This window comes from Rattus norvegicus, chromosome 7, assembly GCF_021556685.1.
Source record: "Rattus norvegicus strain SHRSP/BbbUtx chromosome 7, alternate assembly SHRSP_T2T, whole genome shotgun sequence".
NCBI lineage: Eukaryota > Metazoa > Chordata > Mammalia > Rodentia > Muridae > Rattus > Rattus norvegicus.
The window spans coordinates 39116035-39129029 of NC_141540.1; the positions used below are offsets into that span (position 1 = coordinate 39116035).

The following is a 12995-nucleotide window of genomic DNA, read 5'->3' on the forward strand; positions in this document are numbered from 1 at the left end:
AGCAAAGAACCCAATCAGGGTAGAGGAATGCTCCTGGTGGTAGCTCCCTGTCCCCCTCCATCAGGGAGCAGTCATGTGACTAAGCTCTGGACAAGAATACAGAAAGGAAAAACTCTTTATCGCAACAAATAAAAAGGGGGTAGGAGTGGGGGTGCTATGGCAGCCATCTTGTAAGTATAAGGCCATGGCCAAGAGGAACACAGGGATGGTGACCTGGGTTCTGTTGAAGATGGCTGAGCATGTGGCTGTTTCTTAGGTGTGGACACCACTGGCCTCCGGTCTGCTCTGAGACATGCCCCTCTGCTCTTGGTGTTTCAGGCCCCACTGGTCCCATTTTCTCTAACTTGGAGTTGAATGTACCCAGATCAGTGCCCTTCACTTTTCCGGTTTTTACTGGTAGCAAAATTCATTCACAGACACGGTTGTTGTGCTTCCTTTAGTATAGGGCACTGTAGATGATACCATTCACCCTGGTGCAAATCCAGACGGGATGCACTGGTAAACTAGGCTACCTATGAGACAATCACAAGTTCTAAGACCAGGTACGGTGAGTGTGATGGATGGTTAATCTTGACCGTCAGCCTGACGGCATCTAGATGAACTAAGAGAGACACACCTGGGCATACCTAGGAGGGATTTGGTATTGTTTGTCTGTTTGTTTGGAGTGGAAGGCTCGCTCCGCATGTGGGCAGCACCTTCAGGTGGCAGCCCACTGCCTTCATGTCTTGTTGGTAAGCTCATCAACTCTGCCACCGCCGCCACTACCTGCTTTGCTGATAGTAGAACTCAGTTTCTTTTGACTTCCAGTGCACAGTGAAGACCAATGGCTTTCCAGGACTCCCCCAGGCATTTAGCAGGAGGTAGGGACTGCTGGGACATCCAGCCTCATGGTCTGAGCAGCTAACTGGAAGGATAAGCCTTTCCAGTGTGAGGAGAGCTGCTGTTGGATTACCTAGACTATATCACATAAGCTATTAATTAACCTTCTAATTAACATTCATCCTGTCTGTTCTGTTCTTCTAGAGCAGTGGTTCTCAACCTTCCTAATGCTGTGACCCTTTAATAATACAGTTCCTCATGTTGTAGTGACCCCCAACTATAAAATTATCCAGTTGCTACTTCATAAATGCAATTTTGCTATTGTTATGAATCATAATGTAAATATCTGATATTTAGGATATTTGATATGCCACCCCAAAGGAGCTGTAACCCTCAGATTAAGACCTCTGTTCCAGAGAGCCTTGACTAATAAATAATACAGCCAAGTGGAAACAAAAGAAGTGTTTGGAAGGTTCTAGTTTTGAGGGGGCCATTCACGGGAAGAGAACTTGTGGAGGCTTCATGGAGGAGGTAGAATGCGAATAGGTCTGGAAAGGAGGCAGTGAGGGAGGAGAGGAAGGCCTCTGGACATGAAGACCCTCAGCTACCAGACTTAGCAGACTGGTGAGCAGCAGGCTTCAATCTTAAGTCAAGAGACCAGGACAAGAAGTACAGAAAAAGAACTCTACTTCCTTAGAATGAGAGCGAGCAGAGCTTTCCTGGTCCACCTCTGCCTTCCCCCAAACCACCACCTGCTGCTGAGGGAGAAGCCCCGAGCTATTTTTAGGGGAGAGAGTGATGAAGACAGAGCTTGGAGTTTCTAATAATAATAACAATAGCCAGCACTTATCGAACGCTTACCACATCCCAGCGATGAATCTGCTAATTTCATCGAATCCTCACAACTCTGTGAGGTGAGGGACTATTATTAGCCTCGTTTAACAGATGGAGACGGGGAGACACACGGAGGCCTGGAAGCTCGTCCCAGATTACAGATCTGGTAGCGTCACACTTGACTATGTCCAGACTCCCACTGAAACGCCAGGAGGCTAGGCAGGGTGTTCTCCTTGCCGAGGACAGTCACTCTACCCTTCCGAGGGTCTCCATCAGTCGACGACGGGTGGGCACAAACCAGGCACTAGAGGCGGCCTGACCTTTTGACTCTGGCTTGGCACCGAACTGTGCACTGTGCATCCCTGGGCAGCATGTGTGGATCTGCACCACTGTGTGTAGCTAGCAGAGCCTCTGGGCACTGTCCTGTCTCCGCTGCGGGATGTGACCACATGACCACATTCTGGCCAATGACTTCAAATGGATGTGTTATGTGGCAACCCCTGGGAAACGTCCTTGCAAGACAGCTGGTGACCATCTGTTCTTTCTTGGGAAGCCCTGCTGAGGTCCTGCTGTGACAATTGGAAAGAGGCTGAGGAAGCAGACACCTCATTCCAAGAAGTTACCTGCGGGCATCCCAAAGCAGGGTTGCCCATTCTGGCTGTTCACACTGGGGAGAAATCAGTCTTTCTGCTGCTTGGTCTCAGGCATCTGGACCTCTGTTCTACACAGCTGCACTGCCTCCTAATAGCTGTATACAGAAGGAGGCCATCACACAGGCTGCACTGCCTCCTAATAGCTGTATACAGAAGGAGGCCATCACACAGGCAAGGCCATCTGGAGACTCACAGGAATGGACCGGATGAAAAAGGCTGGTCTTTTCCCAGCATGCCCCAAGTCAGCCTCTTTTAAATAGTCGTTCAGGTTCACCACTGTCACCTCCTGCCCTGCCTATCAGGGTATTATCTGACATTTGGCTGTCCGTGTCCTGGCACAGGAGACACGTGTAACCTGTACAGAGCTAACACGACACATGGGTACTTCAGATGGGTTCTTCGTGATGACAAGGCCAGATAACCTGGCCCCCCTGCCTCACCCATCGTCAATAAACAAACAACTGGAAGGACCACAGAAGAGACATTCCCTTTGGTTTACCTTAAAGGTGACAAGAAAAACACTGTCACAAAGAATGGCCACTTCCTCTGTGCCAGGAAAGGTTTGTTATGCAGGTAATTTTCTGACTTTAACGTACGTCTACAAAACCCTACAAGGTTAGGCTTTTCTCACCAACTACACACAGATGAACAAATAGGCCGACAGGTGGTGACTTGTCACACAGTAATGGACTGTGACCAGTTTCATACCTAGGACTGTCAGATCCTAAATCTATGTCTTTGACCCCGGTCCCACAGCACATGGGCCAGTAACTGTATTCTTACTCGGCTAGTGGTTTCCCCAGCTTGAGGTATTGAGAAAACAGAAAAACCGAGGCTCTTGGGGACAGGAATAAACTGGATATGGGGATGGCCCTGTCCCAGGGGAGGTTGATAATGTCACCTGATTGGCTCCTCTCACATATCCTTAGCTGACAAGGGCTGGATGTGGCTGCATGCCCCTTATAATTCCTATAAAGTAATTATAAAGGAATTTTTTTATAAACCAGCAACTTCATCATAAATGGCCTTTCAGCAGTAATTGTTCTCATTCAATAAAAGCTATACAATATATTTGTTCTTTCATTCCAGGGCCAAATGAAAGTCAAGAGGAAAGTTTCCTTCGTGTACCAAACTCAGAAAGGCTGCAGCTTGCTCTGTATAGCCAGCGGTCCAGGTGGTTTCAACGGTTGTCCCCTCAGCCCTGAGTAAACCTTCCCTGCCTTCAACTGTCTCCCCAGGGCCGTGCTCACCCGCCATCCACCACAACCAGTCTCCTCTCCTGGTCACATCAAGCACAGACAGGTCCCAGTTAGGGATTCTGCTCCCCTAACAGAATTACAGAGGGCAGAGAGGTGTGGAAGAAAGCCTTTTGTCCTCTGAACAAGACAAGGTGAGAAGACAATGTCCCCAGTTTGTTTCTGTGATCAGTGTCTCTATACTTAGTGTCTTAGAATGGAGAAAACAGAGCTAGCAAAGACGTGTGGACAGTGAGAACGCTTTGCCAAGTACTTTCAGGTTAGAGGGAAGATTCTAGCTCCACTCCCACCGCCCCTGTCTTTCAAGTGTCAGTTTAAGAGCTGGCAAATTACAGAGGATCAGGCTCTTTGGTTCATATGGTCTTTGGTGCAACTAGTTAATATTTTCTGCCATTGTTAGCAAAGAGCCAACCAGACAGAATACAGAAATGAATAAACCGAGCTGTGTTCCAATAAAGCTTTATTCATACAAACAGTCAAGGGTCATCACTAGGCCCCGGGCTGTTGACTGATGATTCCTGCTATATATAAAACACCATCTTCGAATGGAAAATAACAACTCCAAAAAGACAAACCTAGAAAATTATTTCGTTTCTATCATGCTTCGAGATACCACTCTCCCATTCAAATAGTAACCAGGCCTGCCTCTGCTTAACTTCCGAGATCAGATAATGTGGATTGTGTTCAGAGCATTACGGCCATAGTCAAAGCAACTGTTTTGTAAAAAGGTATGAATAATGAAAGAATAATTAATTTGAACCACAGAGATGAAAATTAAATACGTTTGTACTGAGATAACTAAATTATTTCTCTAATTCCAAGACGATAGGCATGAAGAGAAAGACCACAAAGAGGAACGGCCCTGAAAGCACTCATTTAAAGTTAATTTTTCATTTTCCACAGCTTGCCATCGACCAGGGAATGACTTACCTAACACGATTATGAAAAATGGTCTCACTCTTTGATCAGGAAGCTAACTATGAAGCTAGTAATGGTTTCAGTATTATCTCAAGTCATAATGGAAATGATTTGCACTATGGTAGAAAGGGAAAAAAAAGAGCTTAAGAATTGTTAATTAACTTCACTGTTTCTCCACAAATGCTAGGAGTATTAAAAACAAGATTGCTGAAGTGCAAACATCAGGACTTAATGAACAATGGGATGTAATTGAAGTAACAGAATGGCTTAATCGGGACAGTGGGCTGTTTAATTACGGGGATAATGGATCTTCTGTAAGGACAAGCTAAATGGAACCCAGAGAGGTAAGGAGAACACACAGAAACTCCTACTAGGGATAGCAGTGTTGCGTTAGATATGGAATGTTGCATTAAACATGCGGGTCCCCAAACAGTAACCACGGGGAAAGCAGGCCGACTGGGTAGTGCCTGGTGTAAACCTTCCACGAATCACAACAGAAGCATTAGCGTTTCTGCAAGTGTGTCCCTGGGCTTTGTCGAGAATTTCTAATACTCTTAAAAAGACTTTCGTACACATATGAGAACGGGTGTAGGAATGTGTTTGTCGGAACTCTGTTTCCCAGGGTGCCAAGCTCATTTCCTGGGTCTAAGAGTTCAGAAACCCATTTCTTGCTTAACTTTGATTACAAGTCAAACTTCTGCTAATTCAGCACGCCTGTTACGAGTTATTGGTTTTTCTCATCTCCTCTTGAAACTGAGGCAAATGTCCCTTCTCCCACATGCTATACTTTCCTAGAACTGAAATTCTCTAAGTTGAAGGCCCTCTGTTCTACAAACATGCTCTTGACATACAGGAGGGTGTGTGAGGGCCAGGCGCTCCCCAGAAACGCTATTTAGCAAGCTCTCAATTTTGCTGTGGGGGAAAACATAGGATCAATAGGTTTTGCTCCCACTTCTGGCTGTCAACTGTGAATTCTTGAATGGTGTGTTCGGTGTGTGCATGCGTGTCACACATGTGTAGGTGTGGGTGTGGAGGTCAGAGGTTAATAGTCTTTTCTTTCAATTAGGATCTCATGGAATAATCTAGACTGGCCTGGGACTTGTTATGTGGCTGTGGGTGACTCTGAGCTTAAATCACATTTATTTATTAATTTATGTGTGCATGTGGAGGGCAGAGAACAACTTCCTGGGACAGCCCTGTCCTTCTGCCATGTGGGTCCCAAGGATTGAACTCAGGTTGCCATGCTCGGCAATGAACACCTTTACCAGCTGAGCCATCTTGCCAGCAGGAAGTCTTTCTGAATCAATTTTCCACCTTATTTTTTGACACAGTATCCTTTATTGAACCTGGGTCTACAGGAACATTTTCATCCCTAGTGGTTTCAGGTGTGCCGCCATGACTGATTCTAACATGGGTATTGGAGATTTGAACTCGGATCATCATGCTCGTACAGCAAACACTTTACCTTTAGGGCCATCTCCTCACAGGCTGAAGGAAGCCTGGGTATCGAATGGAGATGCAAACGCCCTCCCCTAAAGCATCAGGGAGTGAACTGAGATTAGAGCCATTTGATTGGCCCGATGCCAGCCTGGGGCACCAGGGACTGGAGCCAGGGTGGTTATGAAGGGCTTTGTGAAGGCAAGTCAGAGGCACTATCCTCTCATGATGTCCTGAGGGCACCCGACTTCCCAGAACCCGTTGGTAGTATGATGGTTTTACATAAGAGAAACTGGCAGCATGTCTCTATGTTCTAGAAAACACCCTACACCTCAGAGAAAAAACATTCTAACCCAGGAGGTGTGAAACCTAACTTAGAGTTTGTTGTGTGAGGCGCTGTTTCTGAGCACGGATCCAAAAGGGCTTTTTCTCCAGTGGGCCCCTGCCATGGCACCAGATTCTCCTATTTTAAATTGCTCCTGTGATTCTTCTAGAGCTTTCTGATGTTCCTTGATAGAACATGAACACACACACACATACACACACACACACATACACACACACTCACATACACACACACTCACATACACACACACACATACACACACACACTCACATACACACACACTCACATACACACACACTCACATACACACAAACTCACATATACACTCACATACACACACATACACACACACACTCACATACACACACACTCACATACACACACACTCACATACACACAAACTCACATACACACTCACATACACACACATACTCACACATACACACTCACATACACACACACACATACTCACATACACATCACACACACACTCACATACACACACACATATACACTCACATACACATACACACATACACACACTCACATACACACTCACATCCACACACACATACACACATTCACATACACACACACACACATACACACACACTCACATACACACACTCACATCCACACACACACATCCACACACACTCACATCCACACTCACTCACATACACACACACACTCACATACACACAAACTCACATACACACTCACATACACACACATACTCACACATACACACTCACATACACACACATACTCACATACTCACATACACATCACACACACACTCACATACACACACACATATACACTCACATACACATACACACACATACACACACTCACATACACACACTCACATCCACACACACATACACACATACACACACTCACATACACACATACACACACATACACACACACATACACACACATACTCACATACACATACACACACACTCACATACACACTCACACACAGACATACACACATACACACACATACACATACACACACACTCACATACACATACACACACATACACACACTCACATACACACACACATACACACATACACACACATACACACACACTCACATACACACACTCACATCCACACACACACATCCACACACACTCACATCCACACTCACATACACACACACACACACACACACACACACACACACAACACCTTGGTTTTCAATTACATAAACCACCTCAGGCAAATGTAGCAGAGCAAGGCTTTGAAAACCACCAGGAGTGCAGCCTGGGAGGGTTGGGGGAAGGGAAGTAGAGAAGGGGGGAGGAACGAGAGGAAGAAGTGGGGGAACTTTGAAACCAGTGGTTCAGGCTGGGAGAGCTTGTATGGAAGGAAATGAAAACGCTTAAATTTTTCATATTGACCTTCGGGTAACGTTTTTGTCACACAAGCTTAGACTGGATCATGTGCCTTCTCTCTAGCTTCTAGTAAAATCAGCCACCATGAAAGAGAGGTTGGAGCAGGTCCAACAAAAGGCATTTAAAAAAAAATCATTCTTAAAGGCAAAGGCCGTAGGAGCTAGGGCCCACCTCTGCCAGTCTCCACTATCCCCCCGCAGATGAATCAGGACAGTGCCTAGATTTAATTTTCCATTGCTCTTCCCCAGAGGTTATAAGAGGGGAAAAATTCAAGAGTCGACACGAATTTCTTCAACATCAAGTAACATTTTGATGATAGCTGAGTACTAACAAATCAGAAACACACGGTCTTAATTGACTGTGAAGTAAATAATGCTTCCCAGGGAAAGGGAGAGAAAGTACTCTGATGTAGAGCGCTGGAAAACTGTAACCTCAAAAGTTGTTTCAGGCAGCTGACTTCTCCTTCTTCCTCTCCCTCCCACCAGTCCACCTCCTTTCTCCTCCTCCTCCTCCTAGTCTGGTGCAGTGAAAAGAAATCTTGCTGGATCCCCTGGACCTTCCCTCACTTGTGAGCATCTCTCCTTAAGGACCCTGTGAGGGCCGTCTTCTGTTGTTATAACAAAAGGTTGGCCTCAGCTGAAGCTGGGTGATTTGGGAAGGGATTGACTGACTTTGCAGGTCTAGAAAGCCAAGGGCATGGTGCTGGCCCTCCCTGCCACTGTGGAGGGCCACGTACTGCTTTGGGCTTGGTGGACGAGCAGCAAGAAAGACCACAGGGCGAGAGAGGAGGCAGTAAATAAGAAGCTGGGGTCCCCATGTGGCTCTGCTCTTCTTTGACCGTGGGCATGCATGTCTGGGTGTGTATGTGCATGCATCTGCATGCATGTGACTGTGTGGTATACTCTTTTAATCTTTATAATGTCCCCAAGAGATGGGCAGACAACACGATTATCATCTTTATTTTATGTATGGGGGGGACTGAGGAGGCACTGCAAGTGGAGAGACTCCCTCACTGTCATACAGCTAGTCAGTGTGGCAGAAGCACGATTCAAACCTGCCTGGCTCCCAAACCCAGGCTCCTAACCCCTATGCCAACAGTAAGAGGAGCACATTAAACGTGCACCTCCTAGGGCTGGAGGGCTCAGTGGTTATGGGCATGCGCTACTCTTCTCACAGAGGGTCCAAGGTCAGTTCCTAGCACTCTTGTTAGGTTGCTCACAACCACCTGTAACTCGATCTCTAGAGTAATCCGATGCCTCTGGTCTCGGATATATACCTAAGTTCATATGCATATACACACATACGCATACACGCAGACATACAGATAATTAAAAGTAAGTAAATCTGGGCTGGAGAAATGACTCAGTGGTTAAGAGCGCTGGCTTCTCTAGCAGAGGACCTAGTTCAGTTCCCAGCATACACATGGCAAAGATAGATACATATAGGCAGACACGCCTATACATCAAATAAAAATAAATGTTGTAGAAAGGAAATTTAAAGAAATGAAAATTCTAAGCCATACCCAAGACTTTCACCTAGGGTCACCTAACAATAGGTTTTTCACACTGTCCGGGCCACAGTGACACCATGCTGAAGCCTGAGAGCCATTGCCCTACCCTGCCCTACCTCCAGGTGCTGACGGTTATCCACAGGAGCCAGAACACTGAGCCATGTCCCCTCTCAGTGCAGCTTCCTGCCCCGTGAGCACACAGCCATCTTGAATGGGGATGTTACACAGGGATGAAAGAAACTGGAAACAGCTGGTCTGCTGGCTCCTCCCCACCCACAGCCATGACGTAACCACAATACGGTCCACAGCAGAGTGGTGCCTTCTTCAATTAGGGAGTGGATTCCTCTAGAAGGACACCACAGGACTCGCCACCCAGAGCAAAGCCACAGGAATCTTAGCTCTCCAGCCAGCAATTCCTGAATCCCACCGGAATCTACTTCTTCCCTCTCCCTAATGAGATGGTAGAGAAGCCTGGAGTCGCTGTGGAGCTAAACATCTAACCGAGGCAGTAGCGCCCTTCCCCAAGCCAGCGATAACGGAAAAACTTAGAAAGCCAGACAAGATATTTTCCATGCATGGGTAGGGCTTCTGCCACAAAAACACCCGAGAGGCCCTAAGGTATCGGCTCCTTATCTGGGGTGATTGAGGGCGGCTGGAGCTGGAATGGGTTAAAAGGAAGCTCTCGGTATTTGAAACTCTCAGGCAGCCTAGCCCGTCACCCTCCTGGAGAGATCTACAGCACTACTCTAAAAATATCTATGAGATCACAGTACATTAAGTGCGTGACAGCAAACATTTGTAACTAATCTATGGAAAGAAAGGAAGGCATCATGTTGCATGGGGAACACAGCAAAGTTTGTCTTGTGTTATCGTTCTAAAATAAGACGGCCTCAATTTGGTTGAAATATCTCTTCACACATTGTCTTCCCCAAGCAGAGCCATTTGAGAAATTCTGATTGCAATTATAAGTGCTGAATAGGGAGCATTTTGCATTTCCTTTGACGATGCTAAAAGCTATAAGCAATCCTGATATTAAAATCTCTGGAAATTGACGAGTACCCTAGGCATCGTCACGACGTTTCCCTCCCCACTCCAAGGAATTAAAATCTATTACGTGAACATGTGTTAATATTTTATCAACTACTGCTTTTAATTAAGTAGATGCCCGGGGCCTCCCACAGTCAGAAGGACCCACCTACTTCCCCCTGCCCTCTGGGTCTGGTTGGAGTGCTTTAGGCAAACTTACCACAGTGTTGAATTCAGGAACCTGCCACAGCAGCCAGTCTTCGTTAAGGGTGTACAGCGCTTTGCAGGTGATCACATCCACAGGACCCTTGTTTATCTTCTGGTTCAGAGTCGTCACCAGCAAATAGAATGGTTCCCCAACAGTCTCCTTGGAAAGGATACAAAAGCAACAGTTAGCTCTCTCTGAAGCCCACAGTAGTAACACAAGAGACGGGCAGCAGTAAACTTTAATAACCAACATGCAAAGCCCATGAAAATGTGTATCATGTCACTCAGGAAACTGCTTCATGCACCCTGTACACATGCACAAGCCCCATCCCCCAATGCTATGGGAGGAATCCAGTAGGCCCCCATAATTTCATGTCTAAGCTCCTAGCTGGCAGACTTGTGCTCGATGGTAGACTAGTGCTTAAGAACAGTTTTCAAAGGTGGAGATATAACCTTGTTTACATTACCATTTAATTGCAAACCAAAAATAAGCGACATTAAAAAAAAAAAAAAAGTGCTTCACAGTTGGCAACCAGGACTGATGCAAGACTGTTTTAAACATTTACTGAGGAGGGTGGACTGTCAGGGCTAAATAGCTTTTAGCGATGGAAGTGGCCTCCATTTCAGCTGGTTTTAGCCTGTGTCCTACCTGTGTGCCAGCCCTTGGTCCTGATCATTCAGACACCTCTTGCACAGTATTATCTTCCCCTGAACCTCTAAGGCTGGTCCCGGGGCTCCTGTCTCCAGCCCTCTCTTGTGAACGTGGTCCACTGAATTTGGAGGCTGGTGGCCCAAATTTGAGGCCACTATGGTCAAAGGGACATTGGGTAGTTGAGGTCTAAGCTGTGTTCTGCTTCCTGGCATCTTCTGAGGCATGCAGCCCTGGGGCAGTTTCCGTTCCCCATAAATAACGTGGTTTCCAGGATCCATGGACATTAGGCCTGTAGGTGGAGGGGGAGGGGCTCTGCCTAAGCCAGAAATGGAAGAGTAGCTATGTCGCTCCAGTTGGAGCCCCGTGTTACCAAGTTCATCTGCAGAGCTAACTAACTCGGCTTTGAAAGGAGCATTCCTCTCTCAGTCTGATTTCCTGTGAAGAGGAGGATTACCCATAACCCTTTGAGGCCCCCTCCCCTATCCCTCCCCTGTCCCTTCCTTTGTCCTTCCTCCAAGTGTAGTTCTCTCCCCTGGCCTTCTGCCACCCTCTACCTCCCCTGGTCCACTTCCTCCCTGCCTCTCTTTGCTTTTCTCCCCTCTGCTGACAAAACTCCCTGAGTAGCATCTTCCTTATGCAGGACAGAGAAGGGAATGTTCAGAAGTTTCCAAGGTGGGGTGAGGGGACCTGACATTTCCTTCTCAGAAGAAACTTCCTTTATTTCATGGTAGGTAATCTTATCGCCATCTGCTTTCTCTCCACCCCCCACCCGCCGTGGGTAATGGCCTGACCACAAACCTAAGAGCCGTACTTCTGCCTTTCTTACACATGTCAGAGACACACCAAGGGCCCCTATGTGGGGACTGAGTTGGCCACATTGGTTGACACAGAGGCCAGCCAGGACCCCTGGGCTAGGCAGAGTAACAGCCACTGGCTCAAGGGCTCTCCAGTCAGGATTTCCCAGAATTCTCCAAATCGAGCTGGCTTCGCACTGTCCCTGGGGCCCACAGTTCTAACTCTAGCTAATCACCTCTGGTATCTTTTGAGCATCTCCTTAAGAACTCAGGTGCCTGTCCCCCAACCTGTGCCACGTAGACACCTACCTAACCTAGATCTGTAGCAGAATAAGGTTGAAAACCTTTCCAGAGACACTGATGTGTGACCAGCCTAGGGCACCACCGGGCCACGAGATTTCTTTGCCACCCACTCCCACAAGATTTAGTATGTCTCATCTGTTGGGGGACATGTCCTCTCTTTAGATGACAGACCAGAGAGGATGTCCACTCGCAAAGTTCATTCTGAGGCCGGTACCAACCATGTTACTTACCCTCAGACCTACTGACTCACTCTATCTGTCTTAAGCCCCTAGGCAAAATGGTCATTACCTCTGTGGACCATTAAGGGTTAAATGAGATAAGACAATCCAAGCTCTTAGCCTGATGTATAGCAAACAGCAGTGCTTAATAGATGCCACTTGTCACTACTGTCCCCCAGGCCTTGGAGTCTGGGAAGGGACATTATCTGAAGGCTGCTACCTGCTTAGTATCTGTGAGCAGGTTCGAGGAGGCCCCCAAGCCCCTTGGTCGCTAGAGGGATTCTTCTACTGAAAGTGAAAGTCCCACCCAGGACTGGGCTGGATGCCACTTCCTCCTGGGCACCGTGCCACTCCCTCCTCACCAGCGAGTGTTCCACACACTCTTGAATCAGCACAGAGAAGGAATCTTGACCCAGAATGCTTTGCTCAAGGGGGCTGCTTGGGCTCGGAGCCCAGATGAACACTTCACCCCTTTCATGCCTAAGAGAAGCTCCCGAGAGAGTTCCATGTAAGGAAGAGCTGGGGGTGAATTTCAAACCACCGGCCTTACCGGTGGATGGACACCAAAGCAGAAACAAACACCACCACAAGGCACTGCCCACGGTGA

At 47.1% G+C, this 12995-nt stretch overlaps 1 protein-coding gene and 1 long non-coding RNA gene across 5 annotated transcripts in view; one reads left to right on the forward strand and one right to left on the reverse strand.

Moving 5' to 3' along the window:
* Plxnc1 (plexin C1) overlaps nt 1-12995 on the reverse strand; it is a 153787-nt gene that overhangs the window by 25757 nt on the left and 115035 nt on the right. For all 4 annotated transcript variants that reach the window (XM_087557870.1, XM_087557871.1, NM_001426988.1 and 1 more), the window contains 1 exon segment: nt 10435-10581. In XM_087557870.1, coding sequence (XP_087413996.1) covers nt 10435-10581 — 147 coding nt within the window.
* LOC134479861 (uncharacterized) overlaps nt 12813-12995 on the forward strand; it is a 31798-nt gene continuing 31615 nt past the window's right edge. Inside the window, exon 1 of the long non-coding RNA XR_015625256.1 lies at nt 12813-12991. This is a non-coding gene — a long non-coding RNA (uncharacterized LOC134479861). The remainder of the gene's footprint in view (nt 12992-12995) is intronic.